The sequence below is a fragment of the Typha angustifolia genome, chromosome 7, assembly GCF_048772165.1.
Source record: "Typha angustifolia cultivar Huaian chromosome 7, ASM4877216v1, whole genome shotgun sequence".
NCBI classification, from domain to species: Eukaryota; Viridiplantae; Streptophyta; class Magnoliopsida; order Poales; family Typhaceae; genus Typha; species Typha angustifolia.
The window spans coordinates 2,008,857-2,027,450 of NC_133245.1; the positions used below are offsets into that span (position 1 = coordinate 2,008,857).

The 18,594-nt window shown below is 38.3% G+C and overlaps 2 protein-coding genes and 2 long non-coding RNA genes across 6 annotated transcripts; 3 read left to right on the top strand and 1 right to left on the bottom strand.

The window, feature by feature from the left end:
* The first annotated feature begins 27 nt into the window (after positions 1-27).
* On the top strand, positions 28-5,231 carry LOC140763522 (uncharacterized). 2 transcript variants are annotated; one of them, XR_012104839.1, is made up of 4 exons: positions 28-342; positions 447-681; positions 1,909-3,309; positions 4,428-5,231. It is a non-coding gene; the product is annotated as an uncharacterized lncRNA (long non-coding RNA). The 2 variants fall into 2 exon arrangements; XR_012104838.1 differs by having other exon boundaries at positions 4,486-5,231.
* A 1,852-nt stretch (positions 5,232-7,083) lies between these two features.
* LOC140763821 (protein neprosin-like) lies at positions 7,084-10,314 on the top strand. Its single transcript, XM_073102184.1, has 7 exons — positions 7,084-7,553; positions 8,067-8,153; positions 8,246-8,503; positions 8,640-8,804; positions 8,927-8,980; positions 9,211-9,357; positions 9,547-10,314. Exons 1-7 carry the CDS (start codon positions 7,395-7,397, stop codon positions 9,922-9,924), a joined length of 1,248 nt encoding a protein of 415 aa, XP_072958285.1. The 5' UTR covers positions 7,084-7,394; the 3' UTR covers positions 9,925-10,314.
* Positions 10,315-14,280: 3,966 nt separating this feature from the next.
* LOC140762952 (uncharacterized) lies at positions 14,281-16,438 on the bottom strand. Of its 2 annotated transcripts, XM_073100939.1 has the most exons (7): positions 16,288-16,438; positions 16,133-16,192; positions 15,813-16,045; positions 15,438-15,711; positions 15,251-15,328; positions 15,075-15,163; positions 14,281-14,438 (listed from the first exon to the last, which is right to left on the bottom strand). In XM_073100939.1, exons 3-6 carry the CDS (start codon positions 16,043-16,045, stop codon positions 15,116-15,118), a joined length of 633 nt encoding a protein of 210 aa, XP_072957040.1. In that variant the 5' UTR covers positions 16,133-16,192; positions 16,288-16,438; the 3' UTR covers positions 14,281-14,438; positions 15,075-15,115. The 2 variants fall into 2 exon arrangements, with proteins under 2 accessions (XP_072957040.1, XP_072957041.1); XM_073100940.1 differs by lacking the exon at positions 14,281-14,438 and having other exon boundaries at positions 14,510-15,163; positions 16,288-16,417.
* Positions 16,439-17,802: 1,364 nt separating this feature from the next.
* Positions 17,803-18,473, top strand: LOC140763482 (uncharacterized). Its single transcript, XR_012104831.1, has 2 exons — positions 17,803-17,947; positions 18,041-18,473. It is a non-coding gene; the product is annotated as an uncharacterized lncRNA (long non-coding RNA).
* Positions 18,474-18,594: the final 121 nt, after the last annotated feature.

Below are 18,594 nucleotides of genomic sequence, written 5' to 3' on the forward strand. Positions count from 1 at the left end.
ATTTGTTACGTCTCACAAGTAGGAAATTCGTATCGGAGCAATGGCGGCGTCGTCGTCGTGGTTGCAGTCGCTCCTCAACCATCTGTCCATCTCCAACCGCCTCAAAAATTACGATAACACATCCCTTCTTCTCTATTATACCTCCTTGATCGTCTCGATCTCGCTTCCTTTGCTCCCTCTCTCTCTCTCTCTCTCTCTCTCTCTCTCTCTCTCTCTCTCTCTCTCGGGGGCTTCGTTACGACGATCTCTACGACCCGGAGGTGGGTGGATGTTCGGAATCAGAGCTTGAAGCGCGCCATGGATTTCTCCACGAAGCACGAGTACTTGCCCAAAGACCTCCAGGTGATTTATTTAGTGCTAATTTTGTTCTTGATTTCTAATAAATTGTGCTCTTTTTAATTTCCTATGGTAATAATCTAGTGGAATGTTGGATGAGATTCTCGTAGGATGTAGAGGTAGTGTAGGTAAAAAGAGGGTTGGTGGTGCGATATGGCGGGGCTAAAGAGGAATTGACCTAGCATTATCCTGTAGATAGAGACGCGAAGTCTGTGAGTTGAAGTGATATGAAGTGGCTAGAAGAGACTTTGGCTTGCATTGCCGGAAAGTTGATCTTTGTTAGAGATTCTTGTCCTTTTCTTGCAAACGCCATTTGGAAGCTATCTTGAAGATATATTGGCTCTGGTAAGTTTAGTTTCGTTTTTTTCTTGTTAGCCACTAGTTGCATCTATAAACTTACCGATGAATACATTGTTTTTTACTGTTCAGATATATGGAGACCACAATTTTCCTACTCTAAAGCTATTTTTTGTTCCATAGCTTCTATTTCTTCTCTCCTTGAATTATTTGCTTATTGCTAATTTTCTATTTCTTTGTGATGTTTGGTTCGATGCTCTACTATAATCATCACAAGTTGAACTATACTAAGAGAAGAGGCATTTAAGAAGTTTTTATATAGTTGAGATATCAATGTGCCATAAAAAATAAACAAGAAAGTCTAAATAAATATGGCAAATAGTTGAGGAGTCTGAATATATTTATTCTTGTAATGAATGAGTTTGATTTTTTTTAGATAAGTAATTAAGGGTTATTTATAAATATTAAAGAACAATAAATGGTTGGAGAAGTCAATACCAATGGGTTCGAATGTTCAAATGATTAGTCTTGATTCCTTCATTATTTGTTGAGATCTCTTTGGTACGGTAGAACTTGAATGTTTGAGTGAGCACTCATTAGCAGCTTTTGGAGGAGCAGTAAGTTCCATCAGTCACATTTAATAGGATGGAAAATAATAATAATAATAATAATAATAATAATTAGGAGTCACATCATAAGTGCTTCTCATTTTTTATTAGTTGTCATGGAATCAGCATTACTAACAAACCATACACTCAATGGATATAGATAGTTATATTAACATAACCAGAGTCAAGGCTGTAATTGGCTGTTTAAATGGGCCTCGAATTGGAGAGACACAATGCTTCTATTATAACTCTTGACTCCTAATATGGAAGCTAATTAGAAATTGAGTTTTGTTCAAGTCAATATTCTTGATCTATGTGATGGTTAGAGATGTATCTAACGTATTTCACAAAGATTAAACTGTCTTTGTTGGTGTATTATTAAGTCTGTTACCTGTAAGGCTGCAAGTATACCTATTTTAGTTTTCTGAATAATCACACATTAATTTCATACACACTCTGTTCTCAATCTTGAGCAACTATAGAGCATTAAATCATATGGGATTTTCCTGCTATTCAGATAGATAATAAGTTGATATCTTTGGGTTGCCAATACCTATTTTTTGTATATTTTTAACTCTGTTCTTCAAGACTTAGATCGTGTTTTCTCTCTTCTCTTTCAACTTGTGTAAATTGATGCCAAAAACTTATTGTTCAACACTTGTTGCAGGTGAATAAGAAGAGGGCAGAACGAGAGGCACAGGCACTGGGTGCTCTCCCTCTCTGTCAGAGGACCATACCATGGAGTATATCAACCTTTCATTATTAAATTGCAGTAACTGGATTAAATTGCAGCAAATGATGCTGCAGCCCATAAGTGAGAGAACAAGCTCATTAACGTCCCGTTCAAGGACCAACGGGAGATGTGAGAAGCTTCTTTTTAAATGTAAGATATCTGTCCCTCTCTCTGATTTCTTTGTCAACTACTTGTCATCCAGTTGTCAGTTCTAGACACCATCATGGTAGACAATAACACACATCACATCCATGCATTGGACTTTTCTATACTTCGGTGTTGAGTCAGGGTCAATGCTGAGTTGGCTTCATGCCTCCCAACTGTTAAGGATATCAATTCTTAATGGTCTTTTTGAGAAAAGATATCGATTGCAACCGCATCTGTGAGATGAATTTTTAATCTTTATAGTTGCTTCAACTTGTCAAGGCTTGAGGAGAAGTATCCAGCAATTTTACAGGACTTTAGGGCTTACTGTTGTCACAGGTAAGACCCCGCGCATGCGAGCACACACGCATATATATAGAGTGCTTATATTGCAATGAAGTGCACCATTATAGCCCAATCCTAGGACCCAAAAGCATAGGATAGATACATTTCCTCAACGGCTTGACATGCAACCCCACCTAAAAGGCGAGAGATTCTACTTTTTCTCTTCTGGTTAAAGTTGGAGATGCTCTTCTACCTCTTTTTCTTGTGTAACTTCTCCAGGATGTAGGAAAAAGTACCCAACTCTATAAAAACAAGAGGACTTGGACAAGAGGTTGAACAATTGGTTTTAATTTCTAAGTTGAAGGAAAGGGCAGTACCAACCCATGTGTATTGTTTTTAAAAAAGAATAATGATAACGCAAGCATTGCACTGTTTTATATATGCTTGTTGTCTGGTCTAAGGCCCTTCTTTTGTTCATTAGCCCCACGAGCAAGGGCCATGCCTTTTGCTTTGGGATTTAGCGCAAACCCACTAAGCCATGTTTGTCCATCAGCTAAGATCTTATGTCAATCCTGGCCCAATCCAACCACCAAATAAGATGGTGCAAATGGAGCCATAGAGGGGCCACCAAAACAGTAGTTTGATAAGAGCAAGTTGTTTGCAAGCTTTTAATGAATCATGAAAAGAAAATGTTAAAGGAGTAAGATATACTCCAAAGGTTGAATCTGTTGCTTTGTGGAGATCAAATTAGTGAGAACTGCAGTAAAGACCTGCCATGCCAGGCTGCCACCAAAAAATGACATGCTCAGGATATGGAGTTCACACACTTAGGACAGCAAGGAACAAATTGAGAGATGGAACTAGTTCTGCTGTCTGCAAAATTACTACTTGGAGAGCTTGAAGAAGGTAAATTAACTCTAAACCCTAAATGTACAAAGATGGAAGTGGTTTTTTTTTTTCTTGTTCTTTCTTATGTAACAATTGTCATGTCCAAACATAAGTCCACCACAAGCATGTTGATGCATAGGTGGTTGTTTTATCTCATTTAAAAAGAATTGCTATGTACATTTTTCACATGAAATAGATACACTTAGATCTCTTGAACTATTTATTTTTTTTCTACTTAACTCTTTTGAATTATTAAAAATATTTCAAGCATTCCTTCTATTAGTTTTTTTTTTTCATTCATAAATTATTATGTCTAAGTCATATAAACAGCTATATGATATATTTATCTTTTATATTTTGAAGAAAAGAAAAGAGAGAAATTTTATTACACTTATGAGCAAAGAGGTATTGTGGCTTATTCATCTTTTCTATCTACGATGTCATAGATATTTTTAAATAGTTGCCTATATGTCAAAAAAAAAAAGGTTTGCAAAAAATTATGTGGATAAGAATGATAATTTATGAGGTTTAAATATAATTAACTCTTTTCGAATCATGATAGCATGAGATAATTGGGAGAGGATGAGCTTAATGTATAGTGGCCCAAGAGGTCGGGTGGCAATAGTGGGTTGGTGGTAGTAATCATGTGATGGATGGTGGTAGGTGCACGTGATCAAAGGGAGAAAGGTTTAGTAAAGTTGCCTTCTTATTGAAAAGGAGACATCATGATAAGAGAGAATGTAGCTTTATACAAGTTAGGGACACTTTTCACTTGACGGTGCTTCCAGCTAATATATTCCGTGGCCCATAAACGGAAGGTTGATGGGTGATAAGATATATTAGTCTAAATTATTACACATTGTGACACCAAGCTAATTAAAAACATATGCAATTTGGACAGACCTTTACTGATAAGAATCATGTTTGAAGAATCTCTACTTCCAATTATTGTTTGCTATCTTGGAAGTTTGTTTGTATATACCTACAATATATATATATATATATATATATATATATATATATATATTGCAATTACGAATATGACTATTGCATCAAATGGATTCTTGCATCATAGTTATATTGTAGATATCTACAATGCTATATATCCCCATGCTTATATGTTGACTTCTGGATAGTGAATTCATACTGTACATACCCCCACAATGTCAACTAGAGTCCAACTTTTACAAACAGGGAAGGGTATTATATGGCACGTGGAAGCTACGTCTAGCCGAGTGTATTTGATATGATGGTTGGTAATCGTCAACATCTTCCATCACCCTTCAATTATGAGGTAGACTTTTAACTCTTCATGTTGCTGCTTTACTCACTACTCTGTAAACATATCATCAGTTGTCAAATGTACTTTATTGACGTCGTCGCTTCTTTAATGTGTATGTGATGCTTATCTTTGTTCAGTTGTGGAGTAGATTTGACTAGTGTTCAACTCTTCAATTCGCAACTACTTAGAAAAGAAAATTTATATTTGTTAGCTTTAAATTTGATGTCATCTAAATCATTACATATAATCAATTGTCCATTACTCTTATTTGTTCACTTTTCATCTAAATTTTGTCTCTGTTTTCAAAGTTCAAAACTGAAACTTCGAATCATTATACAGAGTTTAAGGTTCAAATGCATGATGATGATTACTGGTTAGACAAAGTTAAGTTTGGTGGTAGACTGTTTATATGCTATGAAGCTTAACTCTTGCGATGCATGCATCTAATGGCCCATCTGCTTGCATCTTCTTGCTCATGCGCACATGTGAGACTTTAATGTGTTGGGGACCACCATGACCCAAATAATAGACTTTAATTTATGTGAATTTTTTTTTGGGTCTATAATTCTGTGATCAAATATGCTAATTAATGATGCTCCCTGTAACTTCTTTTTCATCTTTAATGGAAACCTCGAACGGTGATTGATAAGAAATGGAACAATCAACCACAAGAGTGACTGGAGTTGAAGTATCCTTTTAATGGTCTGGTCAGGTGTAGGTGAAAGGAGCAAAACTTTATATATATTACTGTTTATATATATATATATATATATATATAGATCAGGAGATAGTTAGTTAATCATAATGTTAGTAATAAGTAAGTTAAACAGATCACAAAGTCATATGTATATATGCTACGTCCGTACATAGAATAAATATAATTTTATTTTAATATAATGAGAGTTGTACTGATTTAGTATTCAAACAGACACTTCTCTCTTTTCTTATCAACCACCTAATATTTTATATATATATATATATTTTTAATGTCACATTAAATATAATTATTATATTATATATTTAGAATTAAACAAATAATAAACTAATTTTAGAACTTATGCCACATTAACATTATGGTCAAAAGGTCAATTATTATCATTCCTAACATTATTGGAGGGAGAAACTGAACCCACATAACCTATCTTATTTTAATAAACATCCAGTCAGCCTCTGCAACGTTCATATTTTACACGTTGGACAAGTTTATTTATCTTTGTCGTTAAATCCCACGTTTACTCCCATTAACTATTAAACGTAACTAAGATAAGCTCGCGTAAATTTTTGCGCCGAGATGTACGGCGTCAAAGCCCACACCTACCAAAGATTCGGTATGTTTGTCTTCGGCGCACCCATTTACACCTCTGCCACTGGGCTCTCCGAAAGGCAACCCCCCCCCCCCCCCCCCCCGCGTCCCCCCTATGTAGACTATAGTCCTATACAAGGGTGGGCTCTTCCTACCACCATCAATATTTAATTATCTATTTATATATACTTCAGAAAGGCAATGTACGCATGTCTGTCCTTCCCTTCCGATCATCACAACCGTCCGATATGTTTGGTCCTTAGAGGTTTCTAGATGCAAGGAGAGCAATTGATCTTTTGCTTATATACAAGAGTTTACGATTTTAAATATATATATATATATAAAACGATTTCAAGACATATCATATATAAGTTTTAAAATAAATTAGACGTTTATGGGCGAAACTTTAAAAAATAGAGGTGATCTGTGCATCATATATTGTCTGTCTTACACCCACCGCTTTAATGGAAATATCATTTATCAATCCTGGCGTATGTGTATATATAATATTTTGCTTTGTATGTGATTAGAATATAAGTCTGAATGTAATTTACCACCAAGAGTAGAACACTTAGCACCGAGATGGTGGTAAAAGCCTCATGCTCTGCATGACTAGTGCCTGCCGTCCTGTGGATTCTCCATCACGGCCCACTTCCAGCGATAACGTTATTTCAGTCAGCTAAACTTTGACCACTCTCTCTCTCTCTCTCTCTGACTCTGACTAGATAAAATTATGAAATCAAGAAAAGTAGGTATCGACAAAAATATTTTATATCATCTATGTTGGAAAACAATTAGCTGTTGTAACTTCCTAGTATATAGCCTACTGAGCTCTTAAATTATATTAAAAAAAATAAATTATTATATGGTCTTGTTTATTAACCTGCTAACTAAATTAATTACCGTTGTGTTGGAGATATATATCTAGAAAGGTGAAGGGAAAAATAAAAGTTTAACCGGTGGGGGAATGGGGAGCACGTGAGTGCAGAGGCGAACGATTTCGAATCCAATGCGACTCACACGTGCCGAGCGTCGCCGTCCACCCGGATCCCGTACGCCAGAGGCGTTGCCACGAGCGAGGTCATTTTGGGCAAGTGACAGGGGCCGAGAGCAGCCCAAAAGCCGTAGGGTGTGAGGGGCAAAATCGTCAATTTAATAGTTCCGGCCCCATCACCCACCACTCTTCCCCCGTAAACAAAACGACACTCGAGACGGCATTTTACTACACCCAACGCTATACCCAAAGCGCGACCGACGAGCTCCTCCTCCGCTCTCCTCACACTTAGAATCACTCTCTCTCTCTCTCTATCTCTCTTTCTCTCTCTCTCTCTCTCCAGCCTATAGCCCTCGAAGGGATTCTTCGGGAAGAGCGCTTAGAAGCATTTGGGTGGTGGGAAATGGTGCTAGAGTGGCGATTTATTTGGTGATTTCTGTTAGAAAAGGGGTTTTTTTTGGGGGGGAAAAGACTGTTGGATCTTGGTATTTAAAGGCGGAGAAGAGGGGGGGAGCAGAGGAGCCATGTCGGCGCACATTAGCGTGAGCCGTGGCTTGGTGGGGATCTTGGTGATGTTGGCCTGCTTATCATGCGCACAGGGGAGGTCGCTCGTGGAGAGGCAGAGGTTAGATGTGCATCGGCACCTGAAGCGGCTGAACAAGCCGGCGGTCAAGAGCATTGAGGTATGAAAATGTTTTGGAAAAGTTATTATTATTGGGTTATTATTTTTCAAGAGAAAGGTGGTTGTTTCGGGTCCATGAACTTTAGAGGAAATTAGTCACCCTTTTTTTGAAACATTTATGCTTTCGCTAATGGAAAAGGGTGCTTTTTTTCCTCTGGTAAAGGCATTCATGATTTAGGCCTATTGGGGTTTTCCCTGTTCCCTTTATTATTCTTTTGGTAAAGTTTTTGGGCTAGTTGTTTTTGCTGTAATAATTTTTATTTTTTATATTTAGTTCCACAAATTATTTCTTTGATTTGATTTGATTTATACTTCGCAATTCGAGAATACTTAGGGAAAGATCGGACTTTGCTATGCTTATTATTATTTCTTTTTTTCTATTGAACTTTTTCTCTTTATTTCAATAGCAAATGTTCCATATTGCTTCAGTCCTGCAATACTTCAATTTGAGACTTGCTTGGGTTTTTCCACTGCTAATTCTTCCTTTTTGTTGCTTCTTCCTCTAAATAAAAAGAGCCCAGATGGAGATATCATAGACTGCGTGCATGTATCTCATCAGCCAGCCTTTGATCATCCCTTCCTCAAGAACCACACTGTTCAGGTATCTCCTTCTACCTTCAATTTCCCTTCCCAATTCCACTGTTCCTGATCGGTAGTTTCTTTGCTTTATCCTGCATTGTGTGACACCTTCAGATGAGGCCAGCTTTCCACCCAGAAGGATTATATGATGAGAACAAGGTTGCATCAGCTAAGGAGGCCAAGCCTATGTCTCAGCTGTGGCATCAGAATGGGAGGTGCCCAGAGAACACCATACCCATTAGGAGGACAAGGAAGGATGACGTACTAAGGGCCAGCTCTGTAAAGAGATATGGGAAGAAGAGGCACAGGAGCACCCCAAACCCCTTGTCTGTGTCTGTAGATCCTGATCTCCTCAATGAGAGTGGCCATCAGGTCTGTAGCTCTCTTAAAGTAAAAGAGTTGCTTTATAACGAAGTGGTTCTCTTTTGCCCACTACCTTCCTTTATCTCTTATCCTTTTCTTTTCTCATCCTTAAATCCATTATTTTGTTGTGGGTCTTTTTGAGTAGCATGCAATAGCTTATGTAGAGGGAGATAAGTATTATGGAGCAAAGGCAACCATAAATGTTTGGGAACCAAAGATCCAGCAGCCCAACGAGTTCAGCTTGTCTCAGCTCTGGATCTTAGGAGGCTCCTTTGGAGAAGACCTTAATAGCATTGAAGCTGGGTGGCAGGTAAAAGGTCACAGCCTTTGGATATATATACATAACAATTTTCATTGTGTCAATTATCAAAATTCACTGCCACGCATTAATTTCTGCTATTTTTATGCTTTTGGGTTTTACAAATATTTCAGGTCAGTCCAGACCTCTATGGGGATAACAACACAAGGCTGTTTACTTACTGGACTGTGAGTTTAAACGTTCCTGCTCATCCTCCCTTATCATTTGAGTTTCTTGTATTATTTTTCTCTTCTTGTTCCCTACCACTTTGAAAAGTATGTGGTATGTGCTGGCATTTGGCGACGAAGAGCTGCAGTTATTCGTGCCATCAATTGATGAGATACTGTAGTTCTTATACTTTAAATTTGGGTAACTTCTAATATATATATATATATTTTTTTTTTCTCCATGAAATCAGAGTGATGCTTATCAAGCAACAGGCTGCTACAATTTACTATGCTCTGGATTCATTCAAATAAACAGTGAGATTGCAATGGGTGCCAGCATCTACCCTCTCTCTGGCTATGGTCATTCCCAATATGATATCAGCATATTGGTCTGGAAGGTAAATTGCAAGCCTCACATGCAACTAATATATAATCTGATCAAAGTACCAGAGAATCTCTGCCCGTCTGTTTCTTGTTCTTCCTCATGCACATTACATCAGAGTCAAATGTAAACAATTACAATTTGCTTCATCCCCCATGATCAATCTAGTTGCTAAAACCCAATTGGCTATATTTTGATGAGTCAGGATCCGAAAGAAGGGAACTGGTGGATGCAATTTGGAAATGACTATGTGTTGGGCTACTGGCCTGCCTTCCTCTTCTCCTACTTGGCGGACAGTGCATCCATGATAGAGTGGGGAGGTGAAGTAGTGAACTCTGAACCAGATGGTGAGCACACCTCCACCCAAATGGGCAGTGGCCACTTCCCTGAAGAAGGATTTGGCAAGGCAAGCTACTTCAGAAACATTCAGATAGTTGATGGCTCCAACAATCTAAAGGCACCCAAAGGAGTCGGCACCTTCACTGAGCAATCCAACTGCTACGACGTGCAGAATGGCAACAATGGTGATTGGGGGACTTTCTTCTATTATGGTGGTCCTGGTAAAAGCTCCAATTGTCCATAGAAAAAACAAAAAACTCTAACCACCACCTCTCTTGTGTCATCCCCACCTCTTGTACCATTGAAGTATAATACAGCCCCCTCTTCTTACTCGTAGGCAGTGTTGACATGTGAATTTGTTCTCTTCTTCCTCAGGGATTTTGGTTTGCTTTCTCTTTCCCCGTCACGGTCAAAGTTTCTGAAGTAGAAACAGGCCTGTTGTCTCTTCTGTGATAGTTTTCTTTGTCTCGTCCTCCTTTTCTTTGTGTAATTTGTTAAAAGTGGGCATGGTAAAATCCATTAGTTAGGAAGATTTCATGGAAGAGAGAGAGTTTGTTGGTGCATGCATGGCTTCTCACAATGCTGCTTCACCTTTTCACTGCAGAAATGGTTGCTTTCTCCACTTGTTCCAATACTTTTTATCAGTCCTCTGATCTTTATTTAAGAGAGCATCTTATCCCCACGGCCACTATCTACTATATATATATATATATATATACAGGGGATACTACTCTATATTTTATAGACAGATAGATGGATGGATGGATGGATGGATGGATGGGTGATGGGTCACCAGCATCTCTTCGCAGAGGGGAGGACAATCATGATTCCAGTCACATGGCACACAGTAGAGCTTTTGTTGGATTCGAACTCATAATTCCACTCTGAATTCCGCAGTGCAGTCCTAATGGCGGATAAGCTGAGTCTGGCTGCCAGCTTTTGGATTCATTCTGATGACGACCGTTGATGGCGGAGACTTTTTAACTCCTTATTTTACCATTCGTACTGGTTGAGCTTTTGATTTTTCTTTTTTGTTTTAAGGTTAAAAGAGCACCCGTTCGTTGGCTTTACCCCCCTATCCCAGCTAATACCTCATCAGAAGTATCTGACTTCTCTACGCTCAGTTGCATTTGCAACTCGAATATCAACAAAATGGTGTACAAGATTTGCCAAGTCCTTCGAGATTCAATTGGAGACTCAGCCAGAAATTAATCAGCTCTAGTAGCAGCATACAAATGACTCCATGCAAAAGCATTAGCCAAGCCAAGCCAATCCAATGCAAAAGTAAACCCCGAATCATATTTGCAGTGATGGGTACTGCCAATCTGACCCCAAATTTCAGTTGCAAACCTGCAATTAGATGAGAAGAATAGTAGCAATTTCCACACAGCCCACGCACAGGGCAAGAGTTGTCTAAGCTGTGCGCAATTCTGCTACAGACCCAATCTCCAGTCCCAGTAGCCAAGGGAGAGGGGAAACAAGCAGAGGACTTGGACGCATTGACCTTCTGGTTAGACATCAGACGATAATGGTCCAAAATAGCTATGGTTTCCTAGCATTAGAAGCCAAGGCTTTGGCAAAATAAGAACATCATCAACACAAGAAAAGAACTATGAGATAGATACAAAGATCGACCCGAGATATGAAAACAAAAAATGAAACCAGTTGAAACCGTCTACTTCATAAGGGATGAAAACACTCTAGAATACAAGATGAATAAATAAGGAGAAAGAATGTCACCTTGTCTAATACTATTAACCTGGTTTGTAGCAAATATTACACAGAGCAACAGGTTGAAAGCAACGTAGGTTCTGCCCCACCGCCTAATAGAAATTCAAAAGTGAATAGCCTTAACTAGTTGTGCTACTAACTTATGTTTTTGTCCTTATATATATATATATAATATCGCCTCTCACATGTAACATATCAAGTCTATTCGAGTTGAGCTGACTCTAGTTTGGCTCGACTTAATTAAATTTTCAAGCCTAAAAACTTAGCTCTGTTCGACTCGTTAAGAGCTCGAACTAGGTTTATCATCTTCATGATGAGCTAGCGAGCTTAGATTTTTTGACGGCCCTACCATCCAACCACACCAAGGACTTCAGCTTCTTCAAGCTGGTTGATGCGAAAGTTCAGTATCCTCTCTCTTGTGCTCAATATTTGTACGCACGAGACAGTTAAAATTATGCATAGGGTTACCCGGGAGTCTCTGACCTCACACATCTAACAAAAGATCCCAACACTCTAAGATACTCCGACCAACCTGCCTCAAAACCAGAACGGAGAGTTTGTCGATGAGATTGAGACCACCACTGGTTGAACAAAGTGAGAAAGAGGTGTATGATCAGAACCCCTGATGAAGATGGCTAATTTATATGAAGAGGCAAAAGATTAAGAAGCCACACAGAACCCGCAAGATTAATGAAGTTATTAAAAGCAGAGTAACCTTGGAACAAAGAGAAAAAGGTTACGGCTTCTTTTTCATTAAAGTTCTTATAACTACTTTTCTTGACAAAACTGTTAGAATTATTTGGATAAGAATGAGGCTCGTAGTAAGATCCATGAATGCTTAAGAAGGGCCTACCTGAAGGTTGGAAGGTCTTATCATCTGGCCCGTGCCTTCCTACCTACCTCAATTTGCCTGAAAAGAGCTGAATTTTCGAACGCCGAGCACTAATATAGAGAAGGGGCGAAAGAGAATTGATGATGGCCATTGATGTGGTGGAAATGAATGGAAAAATTGGTTGCTTTGTTGAGATGGGTATATGAAAAAATAGGACACAAGAGGAAGAAGGGAGGAAGCTGGAGATGGGAATAATGAAATGAGATGGAGCATGGCAAAATTGGTGTTGTTGGTAATTATATATATATATATATATATATATATATATATATATATATAATATATATATATATATATATATATATACCCAATGTCCCAATTTTAGGAATGACATTGTTAGCATGCTTACTAATGTTTTCAATATCTACGCAGTTAGGATTCAAAACCACTGGTGAAGTGAAGAAGTGATAAGTAAGCAGAGAACTGCTGCTGAAAATTGTTAGTAAGCACTTAATCAGATTAATAGATTATACTAATTTCTCTAACTCCGAGAATTTATTACTATCTTCCAACAGCAGGAAGATACATCAGAATCTATCTGCAAGAATACCACTAATTGAACAAACGACTAGAATTAACAGTCTTTTAAACTCGAAATCCCAGTAGTCGAGAAACCCAAAAATGCTGTTGTTTATATCCTCTGCAAATCATTCAGCTAACATATGCAAAACCTTTCAAAGGACAGGGCTCAAATAGGCTCATGTTGAATGAATATACTTAGATTTAAATCCCAACAGTATCCATTTAATTAAGACATTATTAAGTTCTCACTTTTCTGAAAAAAAAATGCAGATCGAGAAAATAATCTCTCTTTATGATATCAAACACCTGAATAATTCTCTGGATAGTCTTTTGATTCCAGTTTTGTTATGACAATCTCCACACACTGAATAACTGTCCTTTTGATACTCTGAAAAGAACGAAAAGTAGAGAAACAAAGAAGAAAACTATATATACTCAATCTCGGGAAAACAGAAATTATACATTTGCAAGCAAGAATTTTGTCCAAATTAATCATATGGTATACTGATATGACCAGATTTCAGATGTCTAATTTGACACCAGGTGTAAGAAATATGTGGTATATTAATTACAATAATTTCTGGCATTCACTTCACAAACTCTTCATTTCCATATTTTCATGCAGAATTTGATAGATATTAAATCTTATTAACGAAAGAAACCCAATATTTTTTTTTAAATCAGAGAGAGTAGCCTCGAGTCCCTTGAATTTGATTACTGGATAATATGCAAACGGATCCTTTAATGAATATTTAATTACTGGATGACTTATTGAAATCAAGACCATTTAAATGAATATGGAATCCAAATATGAGAGAGAGAGTTACTTCTACTGCAGTAAATCTGAAACCACCCTATCATGGAAGTCATATGCAGATAACAGTGCAAACGATAAAGATGATTGACAACAAGAAAGAGAAACTAAAGAAATACTGGAGACAATTGAAAACAAGAAAACATCAATTAATTGAAAAAAAAGTAATCAAGGTGAAACAATATTAAAAACAATCAAACAAGAATCATACTAGAGAGACAAGAACACCAGGACTAATGAACAATAAGCATCCAAAGGAAAATTATGCCATATAAGACTTGTTTTTCTTCTGGATTACTCATTTATGCATGCAAGTTATGGGAATCCAGCTTTTCTAAGTGAACTATACACTATTTAATATATTTATAATCTTTGTTGCAACTTTGCCAGCTTAGGGAGAATCCTAGTTCCAATATACTGGCACAAGCTAGTCGTAGCTAGGGCTACTCCTGCCTACCAGTCTAGCTCCTTCCAAGGGTAACACAAGATTCTCACCAAACTAACTGCTTCCATGAATGACTCCACCTAAAGGGGCACAATTAAAGTGTCTTGTTAGGTTACTTTGGTGACATTACATAATACAAAACGTATGGTAGAAGAAGTTGTGGAACCATCCAAACATCCAATCATCAAACCAATAAAATATTTACCAGTTGCCATAGACATCCAAATATGATGTTTCTATCTCTCTATCTATCCACCTATCTATGTACACAAGCAATCTCTCATGGCCATCCAAATATAATCACCCTATCTGTATGGTACATGCCATCAGAGATGACTGCTTGTAAGCAATTGTCTGCACAAGACAAAGCAGGAATGTTATGCATTAATAGATGGTACCAAGGATAGAATGTAGAAACTCACAATTGATATTTAACCATCATTTTTACCCACTATCCAATTCATCCTAACAACACTCTATGGTTATATTATCTCATTCTGGAAGTGCTGGAGTTTAACAAATTCAAACATCTTGATGACAAAAAAGAAGCCGATTTCTAAACTTCCCTTTGAAAGAGACCTACTTTTCAGCAGATCCATAATTAACAAAGTAAGATTTTTGTGGTTCACAATGCTTAACTCAAAATTACCTTCTTATTTAGAAGGAATTTTGTAACTAATTCGGTATACAAGTACATTAATGAGGACACCTCTTGATAAGATAGTATTGTCTCCTTTGAAATATTATGACCCATCACATCCAATCTTAGATGGTTTTAAATAATGGTTATTCCACTAAGATCTCATAGAGGTAGCTACTAAACCATTGTTCCCTTGCTTATGTTTGGCACTTAAGAATAGAAGAATAACATCTCTAATCGCCATATTATTCCTTCGGAAGAACACAAGACAGAGGAGACAAAGAAATTTTACATATCCAAAGAGGCTACTAATCTGCAATTGTAAATCGAGTAAAATAATCCAAAATTACAGCGTTGATGCCGGCAAAAGCCCTCCTCTGGCTTCTCTAGATCACTCGGAATCACTCTCCATACACATAGCCTTCAACCCTCTTCTTCTCTGCAAAAGGTTAAAGCAACCAAATCCTACCCATATAAGATCCAAAAGCCACTTTGAACCAGAGCAAATGAAAGGTGTTAGAAATACCTTTCTTGAGCTCTTCTTCTCTCTAACCTCATACCTCTCCTGAGAGAGATCTGAGAGCCACGCACCAGGACTCACTAACTGCACCGTCACAGAATTAAGCCAAAAGGTAGAAGATTTAGATTTTGAGATGATAATTGCAACAAAAAGGTACAAACTTTTATTATTAAAATTGGGAAGGGGGCCATACGAGTAGGCATTTTTGGAGAAACTTGGACCTCTTCTTGGGTCTCTGGGGGAGTTTGCAACCTTTCATGGCCATGAAGTCCTCCTCCTTCTCCTTGTTCGAGAGCGAAATGAAAAATCTCGGCAGCACCGCCACACCTCTCTCATCTCCTCCACCATTCCCGTTCTCTTCGCACCCCAAAGCGGAGCCCCTCGTGGAGTAGAAACGGTCCTCCTTCTCCGGCGACAACGACACAGACCGCGACTTCCAGTTCTCGCTCCCCGCTGACTCCGACTTCCTGAAGACAAATCACGAATTGGGTATTCCAATTTGTGCTGTAAACCCAAAATTGGGGTAAAAAAAATCCAAACTTGGTAGCTATTTCGTTGGTAAATCTACCTGTGCTGGAGAGCAGTGGGGCGACGCGAGGGCGAAGCGAACTCGGGGTCACCTCCGGTGATGACACGGCGGTTGACGCGAGATGTAGCCCTCTTCTGACCGTCGGATTTGGCTGGGGAGCCCTCGTCTCGTACCTTTACGCAGCGGAGCCGCTTCCTGTTACCCCACTGCAAGGGGAAATCGGGCTCCGGAACTACCCTTGGTACTCTTGGATTCTTCGCCTCCTTCTCCATCTTCGAAGAAGACAAACAAAACACTCCATTAAAACCCCTCATTTCCAAGAAAGGAACACCCAAGATCAAAAATTTATCATCTTTTACCTCAAGATCCAGTCCTCCGAAGGAATGAAACAAGCAACAAAGGCGCCTACAACGATGGCCCTGCAAATTGCAAGTACCCATTAGAGATCGAGCGAAAAAGATGGAACTTTTACAAGCAAAACTGTAAGAAAAAGAAAAGGGAAAAGATTACAAACTTGGTACAAATTTTGCAGCTTGAATTGAAAAAGATTGCTTCTTGCTTGCTTGTGGAGTCGAAGAAACAGTGAGAACTCAAACAAGCTCTTATGTGTGTGTGTGTGAAATAGAACCAACCACCACCCATCTTCCCCGAAGTCCTAGTGCTATATATGGATTTTTATGCTGTGATTGACCGTTAGATTTGTCTACGGATGGACGGATACGAGCCTTCCTCATCCGAAGGCTACTATATCTGTGTCCTAATCTTTTGGTAAGGCGCCCTAGATGGATAATCTTATGCCTCCGTTGAGACTTAATAATAATATATCATTGCATTTTGCAAGCAAAGATAGATTAGATTTGGGTCTATCTGAAAATTAGAATCCAATAAGCTACAAGGTACTAGTACATGAGATCCGGATTCAAAGTACGTAGAGATCTAACATCGTAATAAGCATACAAGATAGGGTGCGAAATCGAGAGTCACCCATACCTCAATAGGTTGATTCAATTTAGCTGACAATTTTTAGGAGTGAATTTATCTCGGTGGGAGGAGGCCACCAATGGAGGAGATTCTTAAACTATCTGAGCTATCAAGAAAATTAAATTGAGGGGAGCTTAAATTATGGTTGTTAATTAATTAGATAGCATCTAATAAGTAGGAACAAATATATGATCTGATATGGGACCAATTCAATTAATATCTTATTTCTTTGAAAGAATTGAGCTAGAACCTTATGAAATTTGTGTGTTGATCTATATACGAGCCTTAGGTGACAATGCTGGTTGGCGACCATAGATCTAATTGATTTAAGTGGAAGATTAATTGCCTTCTTAATCCTTATCTAGACTTATGATGATCAAAGGAGAAAATTATCATCAAGGTTAGATGCATCAAAGTTATTCAATATAGATGCGTGTGTGTAACTCTTCAAAAGAAGAGACTCACAAAAGAAACTTATAGGTATTGAACATTCGATTAATCCAATGGAATATGTGGAGAAGATTCGTGCTCTTCCAAATTGTCAACAGAGCATCCCAATGCTAAAATATCATTTAGAAGAGGATGAAAAGAAGATTTAGAGATGTAACACAATGACCTCAGCCAAATCATGCAGACGTGAGAACACATAATTAAAAGCATTAAAGAATAATTAGAGAGTTTCTAAAGTTTCATCACGTTCTTTTCCGTCATTAAAAAGTTTCCCAAATTATATAGTAGTTTTTTTTTGGTTGAAGAATTACGTGTTCTTTTACTGAGATGTAACGGGAGGAGAGGGAAAGAAGATATATTCAATTTAAATACAGTTAGGAAACTAGATCATTGCAATACGTACCAATGGCAAAACCTAGATATTACGAAGCTCTTGGTCTATGTTTCAATTCCTTTTACTTATTACGCCAGTTGACCATTAAAAAAGAAAAAGAAAAGAAGAAGTCAAACTTATTATTGATAAATTATAGCTGGTGAAATGTCACAAGTATTCCTGGTGATTTGATTTTGAGTAGCCCTTCAATAATGCCCTGGAATCTCCACCTACCGAACGTGCACTCAAGTTTATGATATCGTTCTCCCGCGTTAACTTACACCGAATTCAACGACCTGAACTAGAGTCAACTCTCGAGATGACTTGCCTAAACGCCCTGCCCAGAACCCCCTCTCCAATCCACCTATAGGTTATATAATCCTCATTCTTTTATTCCTCTCTTCATTCACCTATCTATTAGTTGTTTCATTATCGTTTATCCTTGCTCTTGTTCTTCGTGCAGGTATCAAATCAAATGGAGGCAAGTTTAAAGCTCAGGATGCTATCCATGGTCACCATGGCCATATTGATGGCCTCTTCTTTGATGCAGATGGCCTCCGCCCACGAAGGTCATGGGCATCCCCCGGCTTCCAGCCCCGACTCCGGCTCGACCAGTAATGGCGCTGCCTCCACCGCCCCCGTCTTCGCCTTCGTCTCCTTGGCCGGACTTGCCCTCGGGTACCTCCTCTGATCGAGCTCGGAGTGACAACATTTGAGAGGATGACTGTCGGTCTGTATGTCCCTTGGGAACTAATAATATTCTATTTTGAGATTGGTATTTTGTTGATTTGTGAGGTGGATTGTATGTGTGGTTGTTGGTGTGAGATGATGAGTGTTTACTTGGTTGGTTGATTACGGAATAAAAGGTGGAATAATGTCTAGCAGTGCTCAGAAAATCTAAGTTTTAGTTGAGAATTGATTCGTTTCATAGGCTTTCCGGTTGATTTAGTTACAAATCAATTCCGATTCTCCGAATATGGGACAAAAGAACACTCGTTACAGTATGTACTTGTCGAA

Bases quoted from the DNA above. Each gene is read 5' to 3' on its own strand.
- LOC140763821 (XM_073102184.1), top strand. From the start codon at position 7,395: ATGTCGGCGCACATTAGCGTGAGCCGTGGCTTGGTGGGGATCTTGGTG. The intron at 7,554-8,066 runs GTATGAAAATGT...CTAAATAAAAAG, and splicing joins CGGCGGTCAAGAGCATTGAG to AGCCCAGATGGAGATATCAT. The intron at 9,358-9,546 runs GTAAATTGCAAG...TTGATGAGTCAG, and splicing joins TCAGCATATTGGTCTGGAAG to GATCCGAAAGAAGGGAACTG.
- LOC140762952 (XM_073100939.1), bottom strand. From the start codon at position 16,045: ATGGAGAAGGAGGCGAAGAATCCAAGAGTACCAAGGGTAGTTCCGGAG. The intron at 15,329-15,437 runs GTATGGCCCCCT...GTGACGGTGCAG, and splicing joins TTCTCCAAAAATGCCTACTC to TTAGTGAGTCCTGGTGCGTG. The intron at 15,164-15,250 runs GTATTTCTAACA...AACCTTTTGCAG, and splicing joins AGAAGAAGAGCTCAAGAAAG to AGAAGAAGAGGGTTGAAGGC.